The sequence below is a fragment of the Saccoglossus kowalevskii genome, chromosome 22, assembly GCF_978046115.1.
Source record: "Saccoglossus kowalevskii chromosome 22, keSacKowa6.1, whole genome shotgun sequence".
Taxonomy (NCBI): Eukaryota; Metazoa; Hemichordata; class Enteropneusta; family Harrimaniidae; genus Saccoglossus; species Saccoglossus kowalevskii.
This window is the reverse complement of record NC_140662.1, coordinates 1,227,996-1,253,630: the sequence shown is the minus strand read 5'-3', so window position 1 is coordinate 1,253,630 and position 25,635 is coordinate 1,227,996. Positions and strand designations below refer to the sequence as shown.

General features: G+C 40.7%; 1 protein-coding gene across 1 annotated transcript in view; it reads right to left on the bottom strand.

Moving 5' to 3' along the window:
- Window positions 1-25,635, bottom strand: part of LOC102809161 (1-phosphatidylinositol 4,5-bisphosphate phosphodiesterase delta-4-like) — a 35,454-nt gene that overhangs the window by 3,342 nt on the left and 6,477 nt on the right. The window contains exons 9-17 of the mRNA XM_085496046.1: window positions 25,523-25,608; window positions 24,602-24,684; window positions 21,208-21,312; window positions 13,151-13,244; window positions 10,839-11,018; window positions 9,563-9,670; window positions 9,146-9,207; window positions 8,868-8,997; window positions 255-404 (exon numbers count right to left, since the gene is read on the bottom strand). Of these exons, the coding sequence (XP_085352172.1) occupies window positions 255-404; window positions 8,868-8,997; window positions 9,146-9,207; window positions 9,563-9,670; window positions 10,839-11,018; window positions 13,151-13,244; window positions 21,208-21,312; window positions 24,602-24,684; window positions 25,523-25,608 (998 nt within the window). The remainder of the gene's footprint in view (window positions 1-254; window positions 405-8,867; window positions 8,998-9,145; window positions 9,208-9,562; window positions 9,671-10,838; window positions 11,019-13,150; window positions 13,245-21,207; window positions 21,313-24,601; window positions 24,685-25,522; window positions 25,609-25,635) is intronic.

Genomic DNA, 25,635 nt, shown 5'->3' with positions numbered 1-25,635 from the left:
ATTATATGAACTACTGGAAAATTGCAATATACCAGTTATATGCACCAAGACACTTATGTAGAATGTGTCTTAGCATGCAAAATCATTTCATTCTTTGTGTTGTTTGCCCTCGTTCCTGTCCATGGCCTAGTTCCTGTCCATGGCCTAGTTCCTGTCCATGCCCTAGTTCAAGTATTCTCTTGTATCTTTATCTAATGGTATTAAAATAAAGAGCAGTACAAGTAAAATATGTCATTATGTCAAAGGTTACATACCTTGCTGCATGCTGATCATTGGAAGAGTATATTGGCCTATGAAATCATTGGAGCTTGTTCTATCAAAATCTCTCACCATGAATCGAACCATACACAGCTCAGGCACTTTTATCTCAAATTCCTTTGTTTCATTCCAAAATGGGTTAAAACCTAAAAAAAAAATACGCCATTTGTAATTTCTTGGTAAAGGTCAGTCTCATTTAAATATATAAGTATATATTACCACATCATAGCCTGAATTTAGGCGAGGGTTCTCCAAACCCGCCTATTCACATAGTTCATACCCACCATAGACTCCGGTCAGTCAAAATGACTATTTTGAACTGTAGGCATTAATCAGCGATTCTGCCGGTGACGGAGAGATAGAATCCAGGTCAGGGGAAGCTCCATGACCTCAAGATTCTTTTACCCCTTACGTCATGAACCCACGTGACCGAGGCCACCTGGCAGCGCCCCAGGTAGCCGTCCATCACTCTGGTTCCTTTCTCTCCGTCTCAAGGACTTAGACCAACGCGACGGAAAGAGTGGGGAGGTTGGGGGGACCCGGAGTCTATGGTGGGTATGAACTATGTGAATAGGCGGGTTCGGAGAACCCTCGCCTAAATTCACTACGTTCAATTACCCAACATAGACTCCGGTCAGTCAAAATGACTATTTTGAACTGTAGGCAAAGTCAGACACCAATAGGTGGCGGGTTTTTCCGAGCAAACAGAAAAAAGAAGGAGAATGATGAAAGACTTTTCCCCAGTCCGGGATGAAAACAAACCCAAAAACCTAAGTTAAGACCCAAGAAGGATGGTGTCTTACCTTGCCTGTGCTGTCCCCGAAGCAAGAAGCCAATGCTGCTGTGGTGACAGGGTTCGGTGTGCCCGAGAAAGCTAGACCCAAGCCGAATTCGGGGGTGATAAGCTTGAAGTAGGACCGAAACAGTTCGCAGGAGGGCGTAGGTCGACAGAAGCGAAACCTGGGAGCTTCCAGGAAGTGCTAGTGGAACAGACAATCTGCCCGCAAAAATGCCGAGACTGACTTATCGCCTATGCGCAGAGGCCCCTGCGGTCGTTCGGGCTGGGTCAGCAAACAAGGCCTGACTCGCTACGACAGGGCCTAACCTGAAGAGACCCTGCTCAATAGATTGGGTGTCTCTTAGGTAGTAGTTGATGAAGACGTTCTGCGTTCTCCAGAAGCCTGCCCTCAGAATGTGTTTGAGGGGGGGCACCTGACGCTAGCGCTAGTGAGTTAGCAATCGCACGGACCTCATGTTCTCGTACTTGGTGTCTCTGCAAGGTCTGTGTTGAGGAGGATATTGTATTATAGACCTCCAGTACAGTCGCAGTAATCCACCTGGAGATGGAAGTCGGGGAAGCCGGCTTATCCTGTTTGCCAGGGCCGTAACACAAAAATATGTTTGGTTCCCCGTCTGGAAAACCTGGTACGGTTCTCGCGGCAACTCAGTGCTCGGATCGGGCAGAGAAGCAATTCCTCCTGATCCTCCGGACCAACAATATTTGCCAGCCAGGGGATGACGATCGGGTGAGGATCGTGTCCTGGGATTTGGTTCTAGGCGAGAAACCCGATTCGTGTCTTTAGCACAACTTGATTGTCCATAACGGCGGTACATCATCCGAGAAGGACAATACCCCCCAGCTCTGGCCGACGCCTACCTGAGGCGAGGACCAGTAGGGAGACTATTTTCCACGTCAACAATTCGAGTGGTGCTTGATCAGAGGCTCAAAAGGCGGTCTGCTTAGAGCGGACAACACAGCCGACAAGTCCCAGTTGGGCGGTTCCCTTGTATGGGGTCTCAGCGTCTGGAAAGCAGTAAATAGTCTCCTAATAGTAGGACAATCGGTTAGTCTTGTTCCCGTATGTTTGAATGGTGGGGCACAAGGCCGACCTGTAGCCAATGATCGCTGCGTAGGACAAACCCACTTCGTCAAACAGGTGGACGAAGGAGCCCGCTACCTGGCCAATAGAGGGATGGTATCGATCAATCTCCCTTCCGCAACACTAACCAGTGTATGCTCGCAGCCTAGAAATGTAGGCTGCATTGGTGGAATCCCTGTTCGCTCTGGCCAGGACGTTGGCAGCCCGCTCAGATAAAGCTTTCGTATGTGCGGGTCTAATGAGAGCCTCTATGTGGGTAAGTGATACCCGCTGGGCTCGTGGTAGTGCGCCGTTTGGTTGGGACAGTATGTCCGGTAAGTCCGGAAGCACTGCTGGTGTTTCGACTATCGTTTCCGACAGAAGTGGAAACTAGGCTCTGTTTGGCCAATTGGGTGTGACCAATGATAATATGCAGGTGTGCACCTGTCGAAGTCTTCTCTGGTGCCCAGTGGACTAGCGGGAAGGGAGGAAAAGCGTACACAACTAAGTGGGTCTGCGGGGTAGCAAAGCGACCCTGGCCCAGGCTCCTGGAGTCAGCAGGAGTGTTATGTACGTCGGGAGCTTGGTGTTCCGGGGTGCGGCAAATGGTCTAACCTTGGGCCGTTCACAGCTGAAACAGCCTGGAGGCTACCCACTGGGGTATCAGCCACTCCGTTTTCTGAAGACGGAGTCGCCCTGAAAGGGCGTCGCCAGACTGTTCCTCACCCCTGGAAGGTGGTGTGCGGTTAGCTCCACATTGTATTCCAGGCACCAAAGGAGGATTTTGCTCCGCTAGGACTGACAACGATGGGGAATGCATCCCCCCCTCCTTCTTGAAGGAGACCACCGCTGCGTTGTCTGTGCGGAGCAGGACTCTGTGGTCTCGAACTACGGGTAGAAAGCGTGGTAGTGCTAAGTACACTGCTCACAGTTCGAGCCGGTTGATATGGTGGTCCCGAAACTATGCGGGAGCCATATCCTTGGGCTTGTTCGTCCAATAGATGCGCTCCCCAACCCTGGGGGGAGGCATCTGTTACCAGAGTCATACCTGCGGCGAGCGGGTCCAAGGAGGCCCCTCTGCCCGAGGTTGGCCAGAGACAACCATCAGGGCAGGGCTTCCTTCACTTGGTCTGAGATCGAAACCCGCCTATCTAGTTCCCATAGGAGAGCTCGGCGTTATAACAAGCGTTATACCGGGCGGCTGCGTAGTGCGGCCTGGGTACGACCCTTCGAGCCGAGGTCATCATTCCGATGATCCGCATTAGTTCACGGAGGGACACCGAGGGAACGCTGACTAGGCATTCGGCTAGGCTGCTTAGCGCTAAGCAATACGCTTGAAATAGCTAAGCCAAGCTTACCTCTGTGTCAAAACTCCATGCCCAGGGACACCAACTGCGCGTTGGCTCGAGGTGGGACTTGTCGATTTACTAACGAGCCCAACTGGTGAAGTAAATCCTGTGTTAGCCTGATGCGTTTGGCTATTACCCCTTGCCCGGGTTGTTGGTAACCAGTAGTCTGGGTATTACCGACATCTGGTGAAGCAGCAGCACTACCTGTTTCATCACTCTAGTGAACACGTAGAGCACTGTGCCTAACCCGAATGAGGGGGCACCGAAATTTGAATACTTGGCCCAACTGGGCGATTCGAAGGAGATGGCAACTCGCTAGGTGCATTGGTACGTGCAGGTAGGCCCCGCTTAAGTCTAGCGGGGCTAGCCAGTCAAAACGGTGGATGGAGAGAAGAACCCTGAAAGGTGTCTCCATGTGGAACCGATCGAAGGGCACGTACTGATTCAGTCTGTCTAGGTCCAAAACTGGACGCCTGCCACTTGCAGATTTGGTACTACGAACACATTTGGGTAGAAACCTGGACTTAGTTCCGGCTGATGTAACCTGTGTATGGCGTCTTTCCCCAGCAAACTGCTACTTCCTGCCTGATTGCTTCCGCCTTGCAGGAGTCCCCTGGCAGTGCCCAACAGGGGAGACACTGACGGGGGAAATGGAGATTTCAGCGGTATGCAGTAAACGGATGTCACCACCTGGAAAGGTCCAGGTATAGGTATCGGTCTCCAAACCGGACTACACCGGCGCAATCTGTGTACGACAGGGATGTGTGGCCATGTGTTCGGCAGTTGCGAGGGGGGTGGGGTGCTCCCTTCCCCCATGAGGTGAGTTCCCCAAGGCCTGAAGTAGTCACTAAGTTGTGACCTGACCATTCACCGAACACGTGCTTGTCCCCCGGAAGGGTATAAGCGCTTGCCTCCTGGCTGACTCTTGCTAGCGGACGACGCCCTAGGGCATTGTGTTTTCTGTGCTTGGGGTGCCCTCCGCTTGCCCATGGCAGGACCAACTGGCTAGCGGATTCGATCTGAACCCTCTGATTCATTGCACTTCGAAGCTCCGAGACTGTACCCACCATTCCCTGAACAAAGAGGGTGGAGGGTGTCCAGTCTGCGTCACTGAGGTGGGGACGTACCCCAGCTCAGCTTGTCGGCGAAAACACGTGCGTCTAAGGCCGTGCCTCGTAGCACAGTAGTGGCCCTGGTCAAGAGAGCCAGGCAACACTAGAGGGTGTCGCACGTAGATGTGCGGTGGCCCACCAGTAAAAATGTCGCCTGGTCTAGGAGGCTGGTGCGTTCTGCCTCCAAGGTCACCAGAGTGCTGGGCACGCATAATAATGCGCTCAAGCAACTCTGCCCTCAGGGCTAGATGGGTCGTCCTCAATTGGCAAAGACACCCATGGAACGCGGCTATCCCCCTTTGGCCGGTTTGCCAAATTCGTGGTACCGGGGTCTGGGGAAAGAGCCTTGGAATCCGGTTGGGGGCATTTTGGTCTCATCCCACGCTGTGGGGTGTGATCCCGAAACACACCGACCGGGTAGCGTTTGGTCCAGTGGGAAGTGTTGCCTAACGTTATCCCCACTCTGGGGCCTTAAGCATTACATCCTCCGCGGCTGACCAACACCGCCCATCAACACCGTTTGAGTGCTCTGCATCCCACTCCGCACTCAGACGAACAGGGAGAGACTTGCCGACGGGGTTGCTTTGGATCCCGACGCCCGTGATCCCATAAGCGTTGACGCAACATTAGGTGGTCGCTTTAAGATCAAGGGTGGGGGTATATACATCGTATCACTGGGATCGATGATACTCCGCCTCACCCCAAAAGCGTGGCTCACCGAGTCATACAGATGGAAGACTCTGAGGGACCGCCCGGAATACCGGCTGTATCCGACGCGAGCGAACTGAGTCTCCTTTCACTTTAAATATGTGAGAGGGAGCGTGTTCGACTGTGCGTCTCATGACAAAGTCGGTTCCCTCTGGGGACGCCCGTGGGTCAGTAAGAAAGGAGTCAAAAACCCACAGCGGGGACCGGACACAAGGATAAAAATCGTTACCGTTGTACCGTTACCGCGTGACGAACCCTAGCTGGCTGAAAGTGGGGGGGGGGGTCAACGTGTGCCCTGCCCTGAAAGACCTGCCCCGAGATCGGAGACTGCCAGCACCCCGTTGGCATTCAGTGCCCAAGGATCCCGAGAAGGACCGGTGCAAATAGGCTGAGCCTCGGCCACCCCCCAAAATAGTGGGAGAGCCGTGACTGGGAACGGGGGTTCCCCGGAAGAGACGTGTTTGAATGCAAACATGCTTTCGTGTCTCTTCCTGCTTGCCCACCGAGGGGACACAGTGGAGACAGCTCGCTCCGACTGCATCTGATCTACCCGGCCTGCCAGGGACGCAATTGCCCCGACAGTCCTTCGACCAAAGCCCTCAACTCGGAGGCAAACCCGGTGCCATGCGAGGAAGGGTCCACAAAGAGACCCACAACGGGCCCCATAGGAGGAAAGCCTCCAGGGGCACAGCCTCGCTGTGCCCGGTAAAATCGGGTAAAACACCGCCTGAAAAAACAGACTGTGAGGATGCCCTCCGATCAGCGGGGGAGACCGAGAAAGATATCGGTACCTCCACCATCGGGCATCTTACTCGACATCCCAGTACATGAAGTACTGGTAGCCGAGCGTGAGGACTTTCCACTCATGCAAAACACGCAACTCACTTTAACCGATTTGTTTACTGGACGCGCGACCTTGCTGTGACGCGATCAGTCTCAGCGATTTTGATGGCTCTGAAAGAAAATCTCAGGCCTCAGAACTCCAGTGAAAAAAACACGCTTTTACGCAAAAACCCCGAAACTCGCACGTAGCTACGACAAAGTATCTCGGATGCGGGTTCTATGCTTGTAAATCCTGAATATAACCACTGCACGGTCTACTCGAAACACGAGGAGACCGGAAAGAAAACGGCAGCGAGCCCTGGTGCTGCCATTACATCTATATATTGTTAAATACATTGAAAATAAAAGACGACATGCATGAGGGAAACGAATTACAGTTGTAAAAGGTGCCGCCATGAAAACCAACTGGTTACTTAGTGGCGCCGGATTTTAATTTCTCTGTTGTGAAAAATACTACACACAAAGGGGAAAACGACACGAGGGTAAAAATGACAAGGAAAACTTATCCTACCAGCTACAATGTCGGATGCCGTGCAGCGGCAACAACCCAAGCTATAAATCCGGACAGGGAAAAAAAAGCAGGTGATCCAGCAGAGCTCGCTAGATTTCATCTCCACTCGAGGCGGAGAGAAAATCAGAGTGATGGACGGCTACATGGGGCGCTGCCAGGTGGCCTCGGTCAGGTGGGTTCGTGACGCAAGGGGTAAAAGAATCTTGAGGTCATGGGGCTTCCCCTGACCTGGATTCTATCTCTCCGTCACCGGCAGAATCGCTGATTAATGCCTACAGTTCAAAATAGTCATTTTGACTGACCGGAGTCTATGGTGGGTAATTGAACGTAGTGAATCTAACCATCTGATTGGTTGAAAACGTTTGGCACTAAAATTCTGATTCTGACCCAAATCTGAACAAACTGGTTTAAATACTGTAAAATACTTTATTTTCGCTTGGAATTATTTTTTGCTATTTTCGCTGAAGGGATGATTAAGTGTAAATGAAATCCAGTGAATATACCTTTTATCCTATGTTTCACATTCAACTCATCAAAAATCATTGAAAATTAATGCCATACAAAACACCCGAAACGTCTTTTCAGCAAAAATGAATTCCAGCTAAAATAAAGTATTTTACAGTATCTAACTGAATAAAAGATGACTATGAGCACTGTTCATAGTGATTGCAAGGCTAAAATTAACTAAACAAAACAGGGAAACCTGCTAGAAGTTATCATACAAATTATTATTGTCTATATGTTAATATTTTTTGTGAATTATGCAATTAAACTCCCCATGAAACATGCATGTTCTTTACAGTATAGCATACAAATCAAATTTATGATATCATCAATGTGTCATCATCAAAAATGCAAAGCCTTGGAATATAAATATGAAATCTAGAACAGACACCACTAGGCTGACAATTTATGAGAACACCGGTTTACAAAAATACAACCTAAGATCCATGTAGAAATTGTTATATATCGCAAATATTGCAAATCAGGGTATTATGTTGTTAGCATTGTAACATTATTATTAGGTGATTTTAAAAACCCATGCTAGCAAGGTACACTATAGGGAAAGTCATTTGGAGAATAGGGAATTCCCAAAATACATAGGTATCACAACATTGAGCATGCAAAATTACCCACAATGCCTAGGTATCATATCATTGAGCATACAAAATTACCCACAATGCCTAGGTATCACAAGATTGAACATGCAAAATTACCCACAAGGCCTAGGTATCACAACATTGAGCATGCAAAATTACCCACAATGCCTAGGTATCACAACATTGAACATGCAAAATTACCCACAATGCCTAGGTATCACAACATTGAGCATACAAAATTACCCACAATGCCTAGGTATCACAAGATTGAACATGCAAAATTACCCACAAGGCCTAGGTATCACAACATTGAGCATGCAAAATTACCCACAATGCCTAGGTATCACAACATTGAGCATGCAAAATTACCCACAATGTCTAGGTATCACAACATTGAGCATGCAAAATTACCCACAATGCCTAGGTATCACAACATTGAACATGCAAAATTACCCACAATGCCTAGGTATCATATCATAAAGCATGCAAAATCACCCACAATGGCTAGGTATCACAACATTGGGCATGCAAAATTACCCACAATGCCTAGGTATCACAAAATTGAGCATGCAAAATTACCCACAATGCCCAGGTATCACAACATTGAACATGCAAAATTACCCACAATGCCTAAGTATCACAACATTGAGCATGCAAAATTACCCACAATGGCTAGGTATCACAACATTGAGCATGCAAAATTACCCATAATGCATAGGTATCACAACATGAGCATGCAAAATTACCCACAATGCCTAGGTATCACAAGATTGAACATGCAAAATTACCCACAATGCCTAGGTATCACAACATTGAGCATGCAAAATTACCCACAATGGCTAGGTATCACAACATTGAGCATGCAAAATTACCCATAATGCATAGGTATCACAACATGAGCATGCAAAATTACCCACAATGCCTAGGTATCACACCATTGAACATGCAAAATTACCCACAATGGCTAGGTATCACAACATTGAGCATACAAAATTACCCACAATGGCTAGGTATCACAACATTGAGCATGCAAAATTACCCACAATGCCTAGCTAACACACCAATGATCACACTAAATTATCCACAATGCCTATGTATCATAGCATTGGCCACAAAAATTGACTTGCCGTTATTATCAATAACTTTAGTTTTGACATCAAAGCAATCGCTGGGCACTCCAAATGTGTTAATCTTCACATAGGGATCAATGATTTCTTTACTTCCTGGTGGTTTCGGCAACTGCTGGCCACTGATCACCTAAACAAATCAGCAAGATTATTAACATGGATAGAAATGTCAAACAAGGTAATTAAAGTCTCATCACTCAAATCACATTACTCAATTAGATGATGCATAGTGAACAGAGAAATCATATTTGAAGGGAGCTAATGATTGCCAATTGTACCTGTATTTTCAGTTTCTGTTTCATTTTCTCCCCTGGCTTCTCTGGATCAAAATGTGAACTTTCTGTAGAGAAAATAAATATAGTCTTTACTAAGTGAGATTACTTATCTCTATATTTACTAAAAACTAGATTGTACTTAATGCCTTAGTTGACACATAATATGACTGTGTTAGACATGAGAATGACATCAGATACACTGATAGACAGAATCTTGACTAAAAGGCAATTCATACTAAAACTCATTCCTATATACTAGTAGGATAACATCTCAATAAAAATTATAGAATAGACAAAACAATTCACACATAGCCATTACTTGCATCCAATGTATCATTGTACATTAGTCAGGCTATGCTTTTAAAATAGTGTAATTACATCACTATACTGCATGCATACCATCCAGTGTGTTTTTCTTACCTTTTCTCATAAACACTGGTTTCAATATGTAACCACTATTGCCATTCTGTCGGAATTTACCAAGATTGATGTCCATTTCATCACCAGCAGTCTGATAGTTCAAAGCAACTAATTAAAAAATTGAGTGACAATTAAGATAATTATACAAGGTGTTGTGATGTGTGACAATCAGCACCCCTATACATACCCAAGACAGATAACTTGTAACTAGTTTGTAGACTTACCTGCCCTGCAGTAAAGCAGTGTTTTTACAATGTTTTACTTAAAAATCTAGGAAATGCACCTATCCAAACAACAATCAAATTAGAAGAATAGTTTGAAAATATTCAGAAATGATTTGTTGATGACAGATGCATAATTCAGTCATATTTCCAGGTAATAAACACAAATAAGGCAAACCAAATTCAAGCTTTAATCATACAAAATAAATAATCTGTAATCCAATATCCTAAATGTCAAGGAACTATTATATAAAATTCTTATTCTATGAAAACTCAGCCCAGTCAAAAAATATGATTAGTGATCATTTATATAAATTATATTACATTGAATATAATTTTTATAAAAATTATGTATTTTCAATGTTACTTAAATTGGATGTATGAGCATTGGGAATCATTTTGGAGAACAAAACTGGTAACATTTTGGCAGGAGAGTTACCCATTCCCTGTTGTCTGGTACACTGACTCCACTATTCCCTCCTTTTATATGCATGCAATCTTTTCAACATTTTCTGTTTGGGCATTATCTATTCACTCATATCACACGACAGTACAATATAAACATCTTCCAACATGTTTATGCAGGGACATTTCTCCAGTTACATAATTTTATAATTAAATATTACAAACTTTAATTCAGAATGGTCACATTTTTTGACTGAAGGGTTACTCACTTTCGTTGTATGGTTACATGTTTTCATTAAAATGATTACATACTTTTATCAGATAGTTACATTCTTTCATTAGATGGCTACACACTTTCATTAAATGATCACACAATTCCACCAAAATGGTCAAAACTTTCATTGAGTGATCACATACTAACATTAAATGGTTGCAGTTTCATCCAATGTTTGAATAGTTTCATTAAACAGTTAGCACTTTCATTAAAATGTCTAGATATTTTCATTAAATTGTTGCATACTTTCAGAATGGTTACATACTTAAAGGTTATTCTGCAATCTCATTAAAGTACAATTAACTACACAGTATAGTTTTATGTAATGTGTTCACAAAATAAATTTGCAAAAAGTAAAAATGTTAGAGACACTCACCAATTTGGCATCCAGCATTCCACAATGGATATGGCATGTAATTACTTGAATTAGTTCTCATACCACCCGGATATGTACGACTAAGTTGAAACTTGTTGTGCTCCACATATCCTCTTCCCTGCTCCTTGGCTAACTCCATAGCTTTACTCTCTCCAAATGATGACATCTCATAGAATGTATCTATAATCAATATTAGATCTCTGTCTCTTCAACCATGAATATGATGGGTGACCGAACTCAACCCTTCTAACAAGGGTAACAATACTAATTTGTCGCGAATTACCAATACCATTAGGTAATCAATCAGACCCCCCCCCCTGGGTGACCAATATCACTCCTCTATTAATATCTGCACAAGGTAACAATCATATACCTCTCTCCTGGGTCATTAATTCTCCTCCTGTCCCCTGGATGACCAATACCTCCTGTTTCCTGGTTGACCAATACCTCCTCTCCCCTTGTTGACCAATACCTCCTCTCCCCTGAATGACCAATACTTCCTCTCCCCTGAATGACCAATACCTCCTCTCCCCTGAATTACCAATACTTCCTCTCCCCTGGTTGACCAATACCTCCTCTCCCATGAATGACCAATACCTCCTCTCCCCTGGTTGACCAATACCTCCTCTCCCCTGGTTGACCAATACTTCCTCTCCCCTGGTTGACCAATACTTCCTCTCCCCTGGTTGACCAATACTTCCTCTCCCCTGGTTGACCAATACCTCCTCCCCCCGGATGACCAATACCTCCTGTCCCCTGGCTGACCAATACCTCCTCTCTTCTGAATGACCAATATCTGCTCTCACCTGGATGACCAATACCTCCTCTCCCCTGGGTGACCAATAACTCCTCTCCCCTTGATGACGAATACCTCCTCTCCCCTGGGTGACCAATACCTCCTCTCCCTTGGCTGACCAATACCTCCTCTCCCCTGGGTGATCAATACCTCCTTTCCCCTGGCTGACCAATACCTTCTCTCCCCTGGCTGACCAATACCTTCTCTCCCCTTGCTGACCAAATCCTCCTGTCCCCTGGGTGATCAATATATTCTCTCCCCTGGATGACCAATATCTCCTGTCCCCTGGATGGCCAATACCTCCTCTGCCCTGGGTGACCAATACCTTCTCCCCCCTGGATGACCAATACCTCATCTCCCCTGTATGACCAATACCTCCTCTCCCCTAAATGACCAATAGCTCTTCTCCCCTGGATGACCAATACCTTCTGTCTCCTGAATGACCAATAACTCCTCTCCCCTGAATGACCAATAACTCCTGTCCCCTGAATGACCAATAGCTCTTCTCCCCTGGATGACCAATACCTCCTGTCTCCTGAATGACCAATACCTCCTGTCTCCTGAATGACCAATAACTCCTGTCCCCTGAATGACCAATACCTCCTCTCCCCTGAATGACCAATACCTCCTCTCCCCTGGTTGACCAATACCTCCTCTCCCCTGGTTGACCAATACCTCCTCTCCCCTGGTTGACCAATACCTCCTCTCCCCTGGTTGACCAATACTTCCTCTCCCCTGGTTGACCAATACTTCCTCTCCCCTGGTTGACCAATACCTCCTCTCCCCTGAATGACCAATACCTCCTCTCCCCTGGTTGACCAATACATCCTCTCCCCTGGTTGACCAATACTTCCTCTCCCCTGGTTGACCAATACCTCCTCTCCCCTGAATGACCAATACCTCCTCTCCCCTGGTTGACCAATACTCCCTCTCCCCTGGTTGACCAATACCTCCTCTCCCCTGGTTGACCAATACTTCCTCTCCCCTGGTTGACCAATACCTCCTCTCCCCTGGTTGACCAATACCTCCTCTCCCCTGAATGACCAATACCTCCTCTCCCCTGAATGACCAATACCTCTTCTCCCCTGGATGACCAATACCTCCTGTCCCCTGAATGACCAATACCTCCTGTCCCCTGAATGGCCAATAACTCCTGTCCCCTGAATGACCAATAACTCCTGTCCCCTGAATGATCAATACCTCCTCTTTCCTGAATGACCAATACCTCCTCTCCCCTGGTTGGCCAATACTTCCTCTCCCCTGGTTGACCAATACCTGTTCTCCCCTGGATGACCAATACCTCCTGTCCTCTGAATGACCAATACCTCCTCTCCCCTGAATGACCAATAACTCCTGTCCCCTGAATGACCAATACCTCCTCTCCCCTGGTTGACCAATACTTCCTTTCCCCTGGGTGACCAAAATCTCCTCTCCCCTGAATGACCAATACCTCCTATTCCCTGGGTGACCAATACTTCCTCTCCAAGGAATTGTAGATGTTACAAATCATACTTACAATTGGATTTAGAATGATGGAAATCTTTGAAATGAACACTTTTGCATAAAACAACTTGATCAGATAACTCTTTAGCTAACTGCTGCTTCTTTTTCTGAATAAAACAAATAACATAGCAATACTATTAAGACCTTATCCATTAAGTATAACAATAAATTGTACTTGCTAGAGCATAACAGAATAGGCTTCCGCTCACAATAACAATGGTGGTGATTACAAATATAACAGAATAACAGTAGAGTGGATTAACATGTAAAATTGTAGAGCATTATGTTAATGATCATCAGAGTAATTAATTAAACAAATAGTGACACTACTGTGAGGTAAATCACTGTGAAGGATTCAAATTAGTAATCTTTCAATCTATAGTTGTTATAAAAAAGAAAATTATTATAAAAAACATACAACTCAGTTGTAGATTGGTAGAAGTGGATAGATATTACACCATACTCCAACCAGAACCCAACACTTTATACTACACTAATATACCACATTTGATAGATATTACACCACACTCCAACCAGAACCCAACACTTTATACTACACTAATATACCACATTTGATACATATTACACCATACTCCAACCAGAACCCAACACTTTATACTACACTAATATACCACATTGAATAGATATTACACCATACTCCAACCAGAACCTGACACTTTATACTACACTAATATACCACATTTGATAGATATTACACCATACTCCAACCAGAACCCAACACTTTATACGACACTAATATACCACATCTGATAGATATTACACCATACTCCAACCAGAACCCAACACTTTATACTACACTAATATACCACATCTGATAGATATTACACCATACTCCAACCAGAACCCAACACTTTATACTACACTAATATACCACATTTTATAGATATTACACCATACTCCAACCAGAACCCAACACTTTATACTACACTAATATACCACATTTGATAGATATTACACCATACTCTAACCAGAACCCAACACTTTATACTACATTAATATACCACATTTGATAGATATTACACCATACTCCAACCAGAACCCAACACTTTATACTACACTAATATACCACATTTGATAGATATTACACCATACTCCAACCAGAACCCAACACTTTATACTACACTAATATACCACATTTGATAGATATTACACCATACTCCAACCAGAACCCAACACTTTATACTACACTAATATACCACATTTGATAGATATTACACCATACTCCAACCAGAACCCAACACTTTATACTACACTAATATACCACATTGAATAGATATTACACCATACTCCAACCAGAACCCAACATTTTATACTACACTAATATACCACATTGGATAGATATTACACCATACTCCAACCAGAACCCAACACTATATACTAATACTAATATACCACATTGAATAGATATTACACCATACTCCAACCAGAACCCAACACTCTATACTGACACTAATCTACCACATTTGATAGATATTACATCATACTCCAACCAGAACCCAAAACTTTATACTAACACTAATATACCACATTGAATAGATATTACACCATACTCCAAACATAAACCAGCACTTTATACTAACACTAATATACCACATTTGATAGATATTACACCATATTCCAACCACAACTCAAAACTTTATACTAACACTAATATACCACATTTGATAGATATTACACCATACTCCAACCAGAACCCAACACTTTATACTACACTAATATACCACATTTGATAGATATTACACCATACTCCAACCAGAACCCAACACTTTATACTACACTAATATACCACATTTGATAGATATTACACCATACTCCAACCAGAACCCAACACTATATACTAACACTAATATACCACATTGAATAGATATTACACCATACTCCAACCAGAACCCAACACTTTATACTAACACTAATATACCACATTGAATAGATATTACACCATACTCCAACCAGAACCCAACACTATATACTAACACTAATATACCACATTTGATAGATATTACACCATACTCCAACCAGAACCCAACACTTTATACTACACTAATATACCACATTTGATAGATATTACACCATACTCCAACCAGAACCCAACACTTTATACTACACTAATATACCACATTGAATAGATATTACACCATACTCCAACCAGAACCCAACACTTTATACTACACTAATATACCACATTGGATAGATATTACACCATACTCCAACCAGAACCCAACACTATATACTAACACTAATATACCACATTGAATAGATATTACACCATACTCCAACCAGAACCCAACACTTTATACTAACACTAATATACCACATTGGATAGATATTACACCATACTCCAACCAGAACCCAACACTATAAACTAACACTAATATACCACATTGAATAGATATTACACCATACTCCAACCAGAACCCAACACTTTATACTAACACTAATATACCACATTGGATAGATATTACACCATACTCCAACCAGAACCCAACACTATAAACTAACACTAATATACCACATTGAATAGATATTACACAATACTCCAACCAGAACCCAACACTTTATACTAACACTAATATACCACATTTGATAGATATTACACCATACTCCAACCAGAACCCAACACTTTATACTAACACTAATATACCACATTTGATAGATATTACACCACACTCCAACCAGAACCCAACACTCTACACTGACACTAATCTACCACATTTGATAGATATTACATCATACTCCAACCAGAACCCAAAACTTTATACCAACACTAATATACCACATTGAATAGATATTACACCATACTCCAAACATAAACCAGCACTTTATACTAACACTAATATACCACATTTGATAGATATTACACCATACTCCAACCAGAACCCAAAACTTTATACTAACACTAATATACCACATTTGATAGATATTACACCATACTCCAACCAGAACCCAACACTTTATACTAACACTAATATACCACATTGAATAGATATTACACCATACTCCAACCAGAACCCAACACTTTATACTAACACTAATATACCACATTTGATAGATATTACACCATACTCCAACCAGAACCCAACACTCTATACTGACATTAATCTACCACATTTGATAGATATTACATCATACTCCAACCAGAACCCAAAACTTTATACTAACACTAATATACCACATTGAATAGATATTACACCATACTCCAAATATAAACCAGCACTTTATACTAACACTAATATACCACATTTGATAGATATTACACCATACTCCAACCAGAACCCAAAACTTTATACTAACACTAATATACCACATTTGATAGATATTACACCATACTCCAACCAGAACCCGACACTTTATACTAACACTAATATACCACATTTGATAGATATTACACCATACTCCAACCAGAACCCAACACTTTATACTAACACTAATATACCACATTGAATAGATATTACACCATACTCCAACCAGAACCCAACACTTTATACTAACACTAATATACATCATTGAATAGATATTACACCATACTCCAACCAGAACCCAACACTTTATACTACACTAATATACCACATTTGATAGATATTACACCATACTCCAACCAGAACCCAACACTTTATACTATACTAATATACCACATTTGATAGATATTACACCATACTCCAACCAGAACTCAACACTTTATACTACACTAATATACCACATTGAATAGATATTACACCATACTCCAACCAGAACCCAACACTTTATACTAACACTAATATACCACATTGGATAGATATTACACCATACTCCAACCAGAACCCAACACTATAAACTAACACTAATATACCACATTGAATAGATATTACACAATACGCCAACCAGAACCCAACACTTTATACTAACACTAATATACCACATTTGATAGATATTACACCATACTCCAACCAGAACCCAACACTTTATACTAACACTAATATACCACATTTGATAGATATTACACCATACTCCAACCAGAACCCAACACTCTACACTGACACTAATCTACCACATTTGATAGATATTACATCATACTCCAACCAGAACCCAAAACTTTATACCAACACGAATATACCACATTGAATAGATATTACACCATACTCCAAACATAAACCAGCACTTTATACTAACACTAATATACCACATTTGATAGATATTACACCATACTCCAACCAGAACCCAAAACTTTATACTAACACTAATATACCACATTTGATAGATATTACACCATACTCCAACCAGAACCCAACACTTTATACTAACACTAATATACCACATTGAATAGATATTACACCATACTCCAACCAGAACCCAACACTTTATACTAACACTAATATACCACATTTGATAGATATTACACCATACTCCAACCAGAACCCAACACTCTATACTGACACTAATCTACCACATTTGATAGATATTACATCATACTCCAACCAGAACCCAAAACTTTATACTAACACTAATATACCACATTGAATAGATAATACACCATACTCCAAACATAAACCAGCACTTTATACTAACACTAATATACCACATTTGATAGATATTACACCATACTCCAACCAGAACCCAAAACTTTATACTAACACTAATATACCACATTTGATAGATATTACACCATACTCCAACCAGAACCCAACACTTTATACTAACACTAATATACCACATTGAATAGATATTACACCATACTCCAACCAGAACCCAACACTTTATACTAACACTAATATACCACATTTGATAGATATTACACCATACTCCAACCAGAACCCAACACTTTATACTAACACTAATATACCACATTGAATAGATATTACACCATACTCCAAACATAAACCAGCACTTTATACTAACACTAATATACCACATTGAATAGATATTACACCATACTCCAACCAGAACCCAACACTTTATACTAACACTAATATACCACATTTGAAAGATATTACACCATACTCCAACCAGAACCAAACATATTACACTACACTAATATACCACATTTCTGTCCTTGGTGTCCATTGCTGGATTATTTGTTTAATAAAATGTATCTTTGTGATCAAAAAATACAAATTAAGTCTAAGTTCAGTTATAATCCATCAAAATATTCAAGCAATAACCCCCCGTCGAAGCAGGTATACCACAAGATATTCAAGTGGTATATCCAACTTCGGCAGGGGGTTGTTGCTATTATATTATAGCAGTATATTGACAATTCAATAAAACTAGGAAAAAAAGAGTTTACTTTCATCTACTAAAAGATCATGATTATGGCCCTTGAACATGAATATTTATAAGAATAGTATGTAGTTGTACGCTGAATACATACAAAAATTACATGTGCAACACATTTCAAATTGAATACAAACTAATTTTTATTTCGCATGAAAACAAAACGTATCCACGGCGAATAGAGCAGCATAATACAAAAATTAGCATAACAAAATATTGACCTTTCTGACGTTTTACTGACTGCGTCAACGCCATTTGAAATACAGGGTCGTGTACAGTTTGGATCATTAAAACAACAGATTTTTCACGTTTTCATTTCGGTTTTTGTAAATTTTGGATTGTAATAAACCCATTAAAAGTATAGTTGTGAGATAAACCGGTTTTGTGACTCATCATACTACTTGTATCTGTGGATATTTGACGTTCAGCGGTACTTGGTTCGACCAAGATTTGAGAGACGCGGCGGGAGGCAGTGTATCACTGGCACTTACCCAGGTGCAATTTCACTGCAATTTTGTCAGCTATAGAATTCAAACGCCGCTACGGGACACCGGTTGTTATTGTTTGCATACATTTTTACCTGTGACTCATAGTTTTTTGCATTTTTTTTGTCCTTCAATCCCTCAATCTTATCTAGTATTTAACGATCATGTTTACTTTGATGGAGATTTGTAATCCATCTCAAAGTCACAACACGGAGAGCACAGCGTTCTGGCATTTGTTTAAGCACCTCACGGTGTTGAGGGACAGTGGTTTAGGTTTGTGTGACGAATGACAATCACCCAACGACCGACGCTCCATTGCATCCCACCATTAACAAGCAGCCGGTCGGCTGAGATAGCTCCGCTGTTAGCAAGGCACATTTCAATTAAAGAACTGAAGATATCATTAGAAAATGAACAATACGTATAGTATCAAAGCAATGGGACTTGCTGTTTTCAACAAGGAGTCAAAAATATCACTTTTCACCAACAATGACAAAAATATTCACCAAAATTAGAGAATTGAAGATATCATTACAAAATGAACAAATCTGAGAGAAGTCCACATGTAGTACCTATATATGTAATATCAAAGCAATTGGACTTGCGGTTTTTAACTAAAAGTTGAAAATGTCACTTTTTACCAAAAATGACAAAAATATTCACCAAAAGTAGAGAATTGAAGATATCAACATGAAATGAACAAACCTAAGAGAGGTCTACCCAAGGTACATATACACCAAGTATCAAAGCATTCAGGCTTGTAGTTTTCAAGAAGAAGTCGAAAAAGGTAAAATATTGACACGGACGACAGACAATTACTCATATGATAAGCTCCGCTCGACAAAGTCGACAGCGGAGCTAAATATCACTTTTTACCAAAAATGACATAAATTTTCATCAAAATTAGATAATTCAAGATATCATCACGAAATGAACAAATCTGAGAAAGGTTCACATGTAGTAACTATATAAGTAATATCAAAGCAATTGGACTTGCGGTTTTTAACAAGAAGTCGAAAATATCACTTTTTACCAAAAATTACAAAAATATTCACCAAAATTAGAGAATTTAAGATATCATCACGAAATGAACAAATCTGAGAAAGGTCCACATGTAGTACTATACATGTATATGTAATATCGAAGCAATTTGATTTTTGGTTTTTAACAAGAAGTCGAAAATATAACTTTTTACCAAAAATGACAAAAATATTCACCAAAACTAGAGAATTAAAGATATCATTACAAAATGAACAAATCTGAGAGAGGTCCACATGTAGTACCTATATATGTAATATCAAAGCAATTGCACTTGCGGTTTATAACAAGAAGTCGAAAATATCACTTTTTACCAAAAATGACAAAAATATTCACCAAAATTAGGGAATTTAAGATATCATCACGAAATGAACAAATCTAAGAGAAGTCTACCCCAGGTACATATACACCAAGTATCAAAGCATTCAGGCTTGTAGTTATCAAGAAGAAGTCAAAAAAGTAAAACATTGACACGAACGATGACGACGGACAATCACTCATATGATAAGCTCCGCTCGACAAAGTCGACAGCAGAGCTAACAAAAAGCCATATTATGGTTATATAATTATTCAGATGTTTTTAATTCGGTAATTTTTTCAATATTTTTCAAAATTCAACCAATATATTTCCCTAAAAATCAAATAATACTGGTTTTATGTATTCCCGTATATTCCGTGTAGTTAATTCATGTTCCAGAGCCACTTGGTTTATCATCCAATATACCATTAATTGCATATGCAAATTTTGCGTTTGGACCAATCAAATCAATGGATTAAACCAACAATATACTGGTATAATATAATACTGAATAATTCATATATATTATGAATGGTGAAAATTCACCAAAAGCTAGCACAGTAGATGTATTCAAGTTTATGACAATTGATCAGCAAGGTACAATATAAACTCCAATCACACTATTATTTCTCCTAGCAGTTTTGACCAAAAGCCAAAAAAATCAAAAATATTGAAAAATAATGTAAGCTTTATCAAAGATGAAATCCAAAATATAAACAAAAATGTTATTTATCATTATAGATAGATAGATAGATAGATAGATAGATAGATAGAACTATTGAAAAATTGTAAAATTGACAATTAGAAAAAAAAAATACCGTAGTTAAGAATCGTCAATTGTGGAAACAAATGGACAAAATGTATCTATAAATTTTGAATGGGAGTGGTCCAGGCATGTCAAGGATACAGGTGGAAATGCACGCATTCACAGTTACTAGGGGTTACTAGGGGTTAATACAAACAGGTACTAAAAGTACCTACTTTTTTCTTTTCTTTCTGTTTTTTAACTTCTTCATCATCCAGATCAGCAGCTTCATCTTCATCACTGACATTACCATCACTTGCATCAGCTTTCAATTTCTTACCCTGAATAATCAATTATGACAACCACATCATTACAAATGTTAATAGAGAACATGTCTGTTTATGTTATTATAAAACTGTCTGGAATATGTTTTTTTTTAGATATGTTAATAATTTGTAGAAATCTGAAAAATGGAGAATAAATTATAATAACTCAAGCGAAAAGTTATTAGAAAATTCCATCATGTGTGATTTAGCATTATATTAGTAGTTTGGGATGACATGAAGCTACAGATGTGAATTATTCAAATACAGTCTGCATGCACATGACAATACAGAAATGATAATTTCATTTGTAAAATAGAGAAAGATAAGTTATGTTTTAAAGAAATTTTAAATACCTCATTTACCATAAGCTGAGTAGAGAAATAAGGAAAGAGGTCAAAGGTGAAAAGCAGTGATGAGTGACCAGAGATAGTAGAGAGACATCTTGAAGAAATAAGATCTAAAGAAAGAGTAAAAAGTGAAGTCAAATATTGACAATGTTATGATTGGTATATGTGCTACACTGTATTGACAATGTTATGATTGGTATATGTGCTACACTGTATTGACAATGTTATGATTGGTATATGTGCTACACTGTATTGATAATGTTATGATTGGTATATGTGCTACACTGTATTGACAATGTTATGATTGGTATATGTGCTACACTGTATTGACAATGTTATGATTGGTATATGTGCTACACTGCATCCTAATAGGATCCAGTCTCTTACCATGAAAACATTCAGGGGGAAATATGCTCAATGGTAATTTGGTAAATGTAGATTTTGAATGTCATGACAACTGTGATGTCAGAATTGTCTGCATATATTTACCATTGGTGTAACAGTAGTAGCAAAACACCAAGAAGAGAAAGATCGGCCACCAAGCACTGATTCATGCTCAAATGGACCACACTACGTCAAAGAGCAATCAAGAAAAGTAAATATATACCAAGACAAGACGAGTAATAAAAGTAAAAATAAATCGCATAATCATTAGCAAAGAATAAGTATATTATTTTTATATGTCATGTTAATACCTCCCTGTGTCATGGTGGTTAATACCTCCCTGTGTCATGGTGGTTAATACCTCCCTGTGTCATGGTGGTTAATACCTCCCTGTGTCATAGTTGTTAATACCTCCCTGTGTCATGGTGGTTAATACCTCCCTGTGTCATAGTGGTTAATACCTCCCTGTGTCATGGTTGTTAATACCTCCCTGTGTCATGGTTGTTAATACCTCCCTGTGTCATGGTGGTTAATACCTCCCTGTGTCATAGTGGTTAATACCTCCCTGTGTTATGGTGGTTAATACCTCCCTGTGTCATGGTGGTTAATACCTCCCTGTGTCATGGTGGTTAATACCTCCCTGTGTCATGGTGGTTAATACCTCCCTGTGTCATGGTGGTTAATACCTCCCTGTGTCATAGTGGTTAATACCTCCCTGTGTTATGGTGGTTAATACCTCCCTGTGTCATGGTGGTTAATACCTCCCTGTGTCATGGTGGTTAATACCTCCCTGTGTTATGGTGGTTAATACCTCCCTGTGTCATGGTGGTTAATACCTCCCTGTGTCATGGTGGTTAATACCTCCCTGTGTCATAGTGGTTAATACCTCCCTGTGTTATGGTGGTTAATACCTCCCTGTGTCATGGTGGTTAATACCTCCCTGTGTCATGGTGGTTAATACCTCCCTGTGTTATGGTGGTTAATACCTCCCTGTGTTATGGTGGTTAATACCTCCCTGTGTCATGGTGGTTAATACCTCCCTGTGTCATAGTGGTTAATACCTCCCTGTGTTATGGTGGTTAATACCTCCCTGTGTCATGGTGGTTAATACCTCCCTGTGTCATGGTGGTTAATACCTCCCTGTGTTATGGTGGTTAATACCTCCCTGTGTTATGGTGGTTAATACCTCCCTGTGTCATGGTGGTTAATACCTCCCTGTGTCATGGTGGTTAATACCTCCCTGTGTCATGGTGGTTAATACCTCCCTGTGTCATGGTGGTTAATACCTCCCTGTGTCATGGTGGTTAATACCTCCCTGTGTCATGGTGGTTAATACCTCCCTGTGTCATGGTGGTTAATACCTCCCTGTGTCATGGTGGTTAATACCTCCCTGTGTCATGGTGGTTAATACCTCCCTGTGTCATGGTGGTTAATACCTCCCTGTGTTATGGTGGTTAATACCTCCCTGTGTCATGGTGGTTAATACCTCCCTGTGTCATGGTGGTTAATACCTCCCTGTGTCATGGTGGTTAATACCTCCCTGTGTCATGGTGGTTAATACCTCCCTGTGTCATGGTGGTTAATACCTCCCTGTGTCATGGTGGTTAATACCTCCCTGTGTCATGGTGGTTAATACCTCCCTGTGTCATGGTGGTTAATACCTCCCTGTGTTATGGTGGTTAATACCTCCCTGTGTCATGGTGGTTAATACCTCCCTGTGTCATGGTGGTTAATACCTCCCTGTGTCATGGTGGTTAATACCTCCCTGTGTCATGGTGGTTAATACCTCCCTGTGTCATGGTGGTTAATACCTCCCTGTGTCATGGTGGTTAATACCTCCCTGTGTTATGGTGGTTAATACCTCCCTGTGTCATGGTGGTTAATACCTCCCTGTGTCATGGTTGTTAATACCTCCCTGTGTCATGGTGGTTAATACCTCCCTGTGTCATGGTGGTTAATACCTCCCTGTGTTATGGTGGTTAATACCTCCCTGTGTTATGGTGGTTAATACCTCCCTGTGTCATGGTGGTTAATACCTCCCTGTGTCATGGTGGTTAATACCTCCCTGTGTCATGGTGGTTAATACCTCCCTGTGTCATAGTGGTTAATACCTCCCTGTGTTATGGTGGTTAATACCTCCCTGTGTCATGGTGGTTAATACCTCCCTGTGTCATGGTGGTTAATACCTCCCTGTGTCATGGTGGTTAATACCTCCCTGTGTCATGGTGGTTAATACCTCCCTGTGTCATAGTGGTTAATACCTCCCTGTGTCATGGTGGTTAATACCTCCCTATGACAGAGTCAGTGACAATGACAAGACAGAGATTGTTACCCTCCTATACCTTGACCTTCATCTATGATGATATGGACAAAATAATGTTTCAAAATGAGCAGCTCCAATATACATGTACACAGCATACATGTATCAAGTATCAAAGCAATCAGGCTCAGTTGAAAATATCACTGTTGACAAATGATAAACAGACAATCACCTAGATCTTCATTAATATCTCATATTTGATGCTATAAATGCTTACACAATCACACTGACTAAGACAGTCAAATACGCATACCTTAATAATAATCTTATGTTTTAACTGTTCTGGTGATGGCAATGCTTTCATATCTGGTGTCACTGGTCTCATGTACAGATTCTCTGAAGTAAACATTTAGGAAAATACCTGACAAAAGTAACAACTCACCTTCACAAAAGTATTGATGAGATATCAAAATTATAATATTTAATTTAGGGTAGATTTTCTATTGTCATACCTCTAATTTCAATCAGTAATAATTTGTTAAGATGCTGAAAACATTATGCACATTTCTAGCTAATCAATATGTACATATTTATTCCATTATCAGACTGTCAGAGAAAAGATGTTGACCAGACAAAACAGAAAACCTGTTTCAAACTCTGGTTGATAGTAACTAAATTACTTTGGCCATGCAAGTACCCACAAATGTTGCTCTGAATACATAGGCTATAACAATCAGTAAAGTCAGAGAAGTCATGAAATGAACTTATGTCTGTTTTACAATGTCTCAAACATGATATACTGCACAAATTGACAACACTATCGAACCAGAAAAAGATAAAAACTTCCCAGCATTTATTTATCATTCAAAAAATGTATGCAAAACAAATAACATCATATACATGTACCATTTATAACATTACTCTTGCTTGAGACATGACATAATCTGACAAAAGTAGAGTTAATAAAATAGGTACTCTGACAGATTTAAAGGTTATTTTTCAAACTAATTAAGCCACAGAGGTATTATTCAATAATAATCCTGATATCTTACATAGAATACAATATAATCTATTTAGAAGTCCAGCATCAACATAAGAATATATCTGATAAAAATATGGCAGAAAAATTATAGACCAAATATGGAAAATAATTTAAACTACATGTACATAGTCTAGTCTATTTAGTAACATATAGGAATCATTTGTATAACTCATATCAGTGTTTTAAGGATACTGCCAAAAATCTTGCCCATAAAGTACGCCATTTTCTTTTGTTGTTCAACTGAACAATGATTTTCAATAGATACAATAACAGGATATCTGAAACATAACAAAAGTGATGTAGCT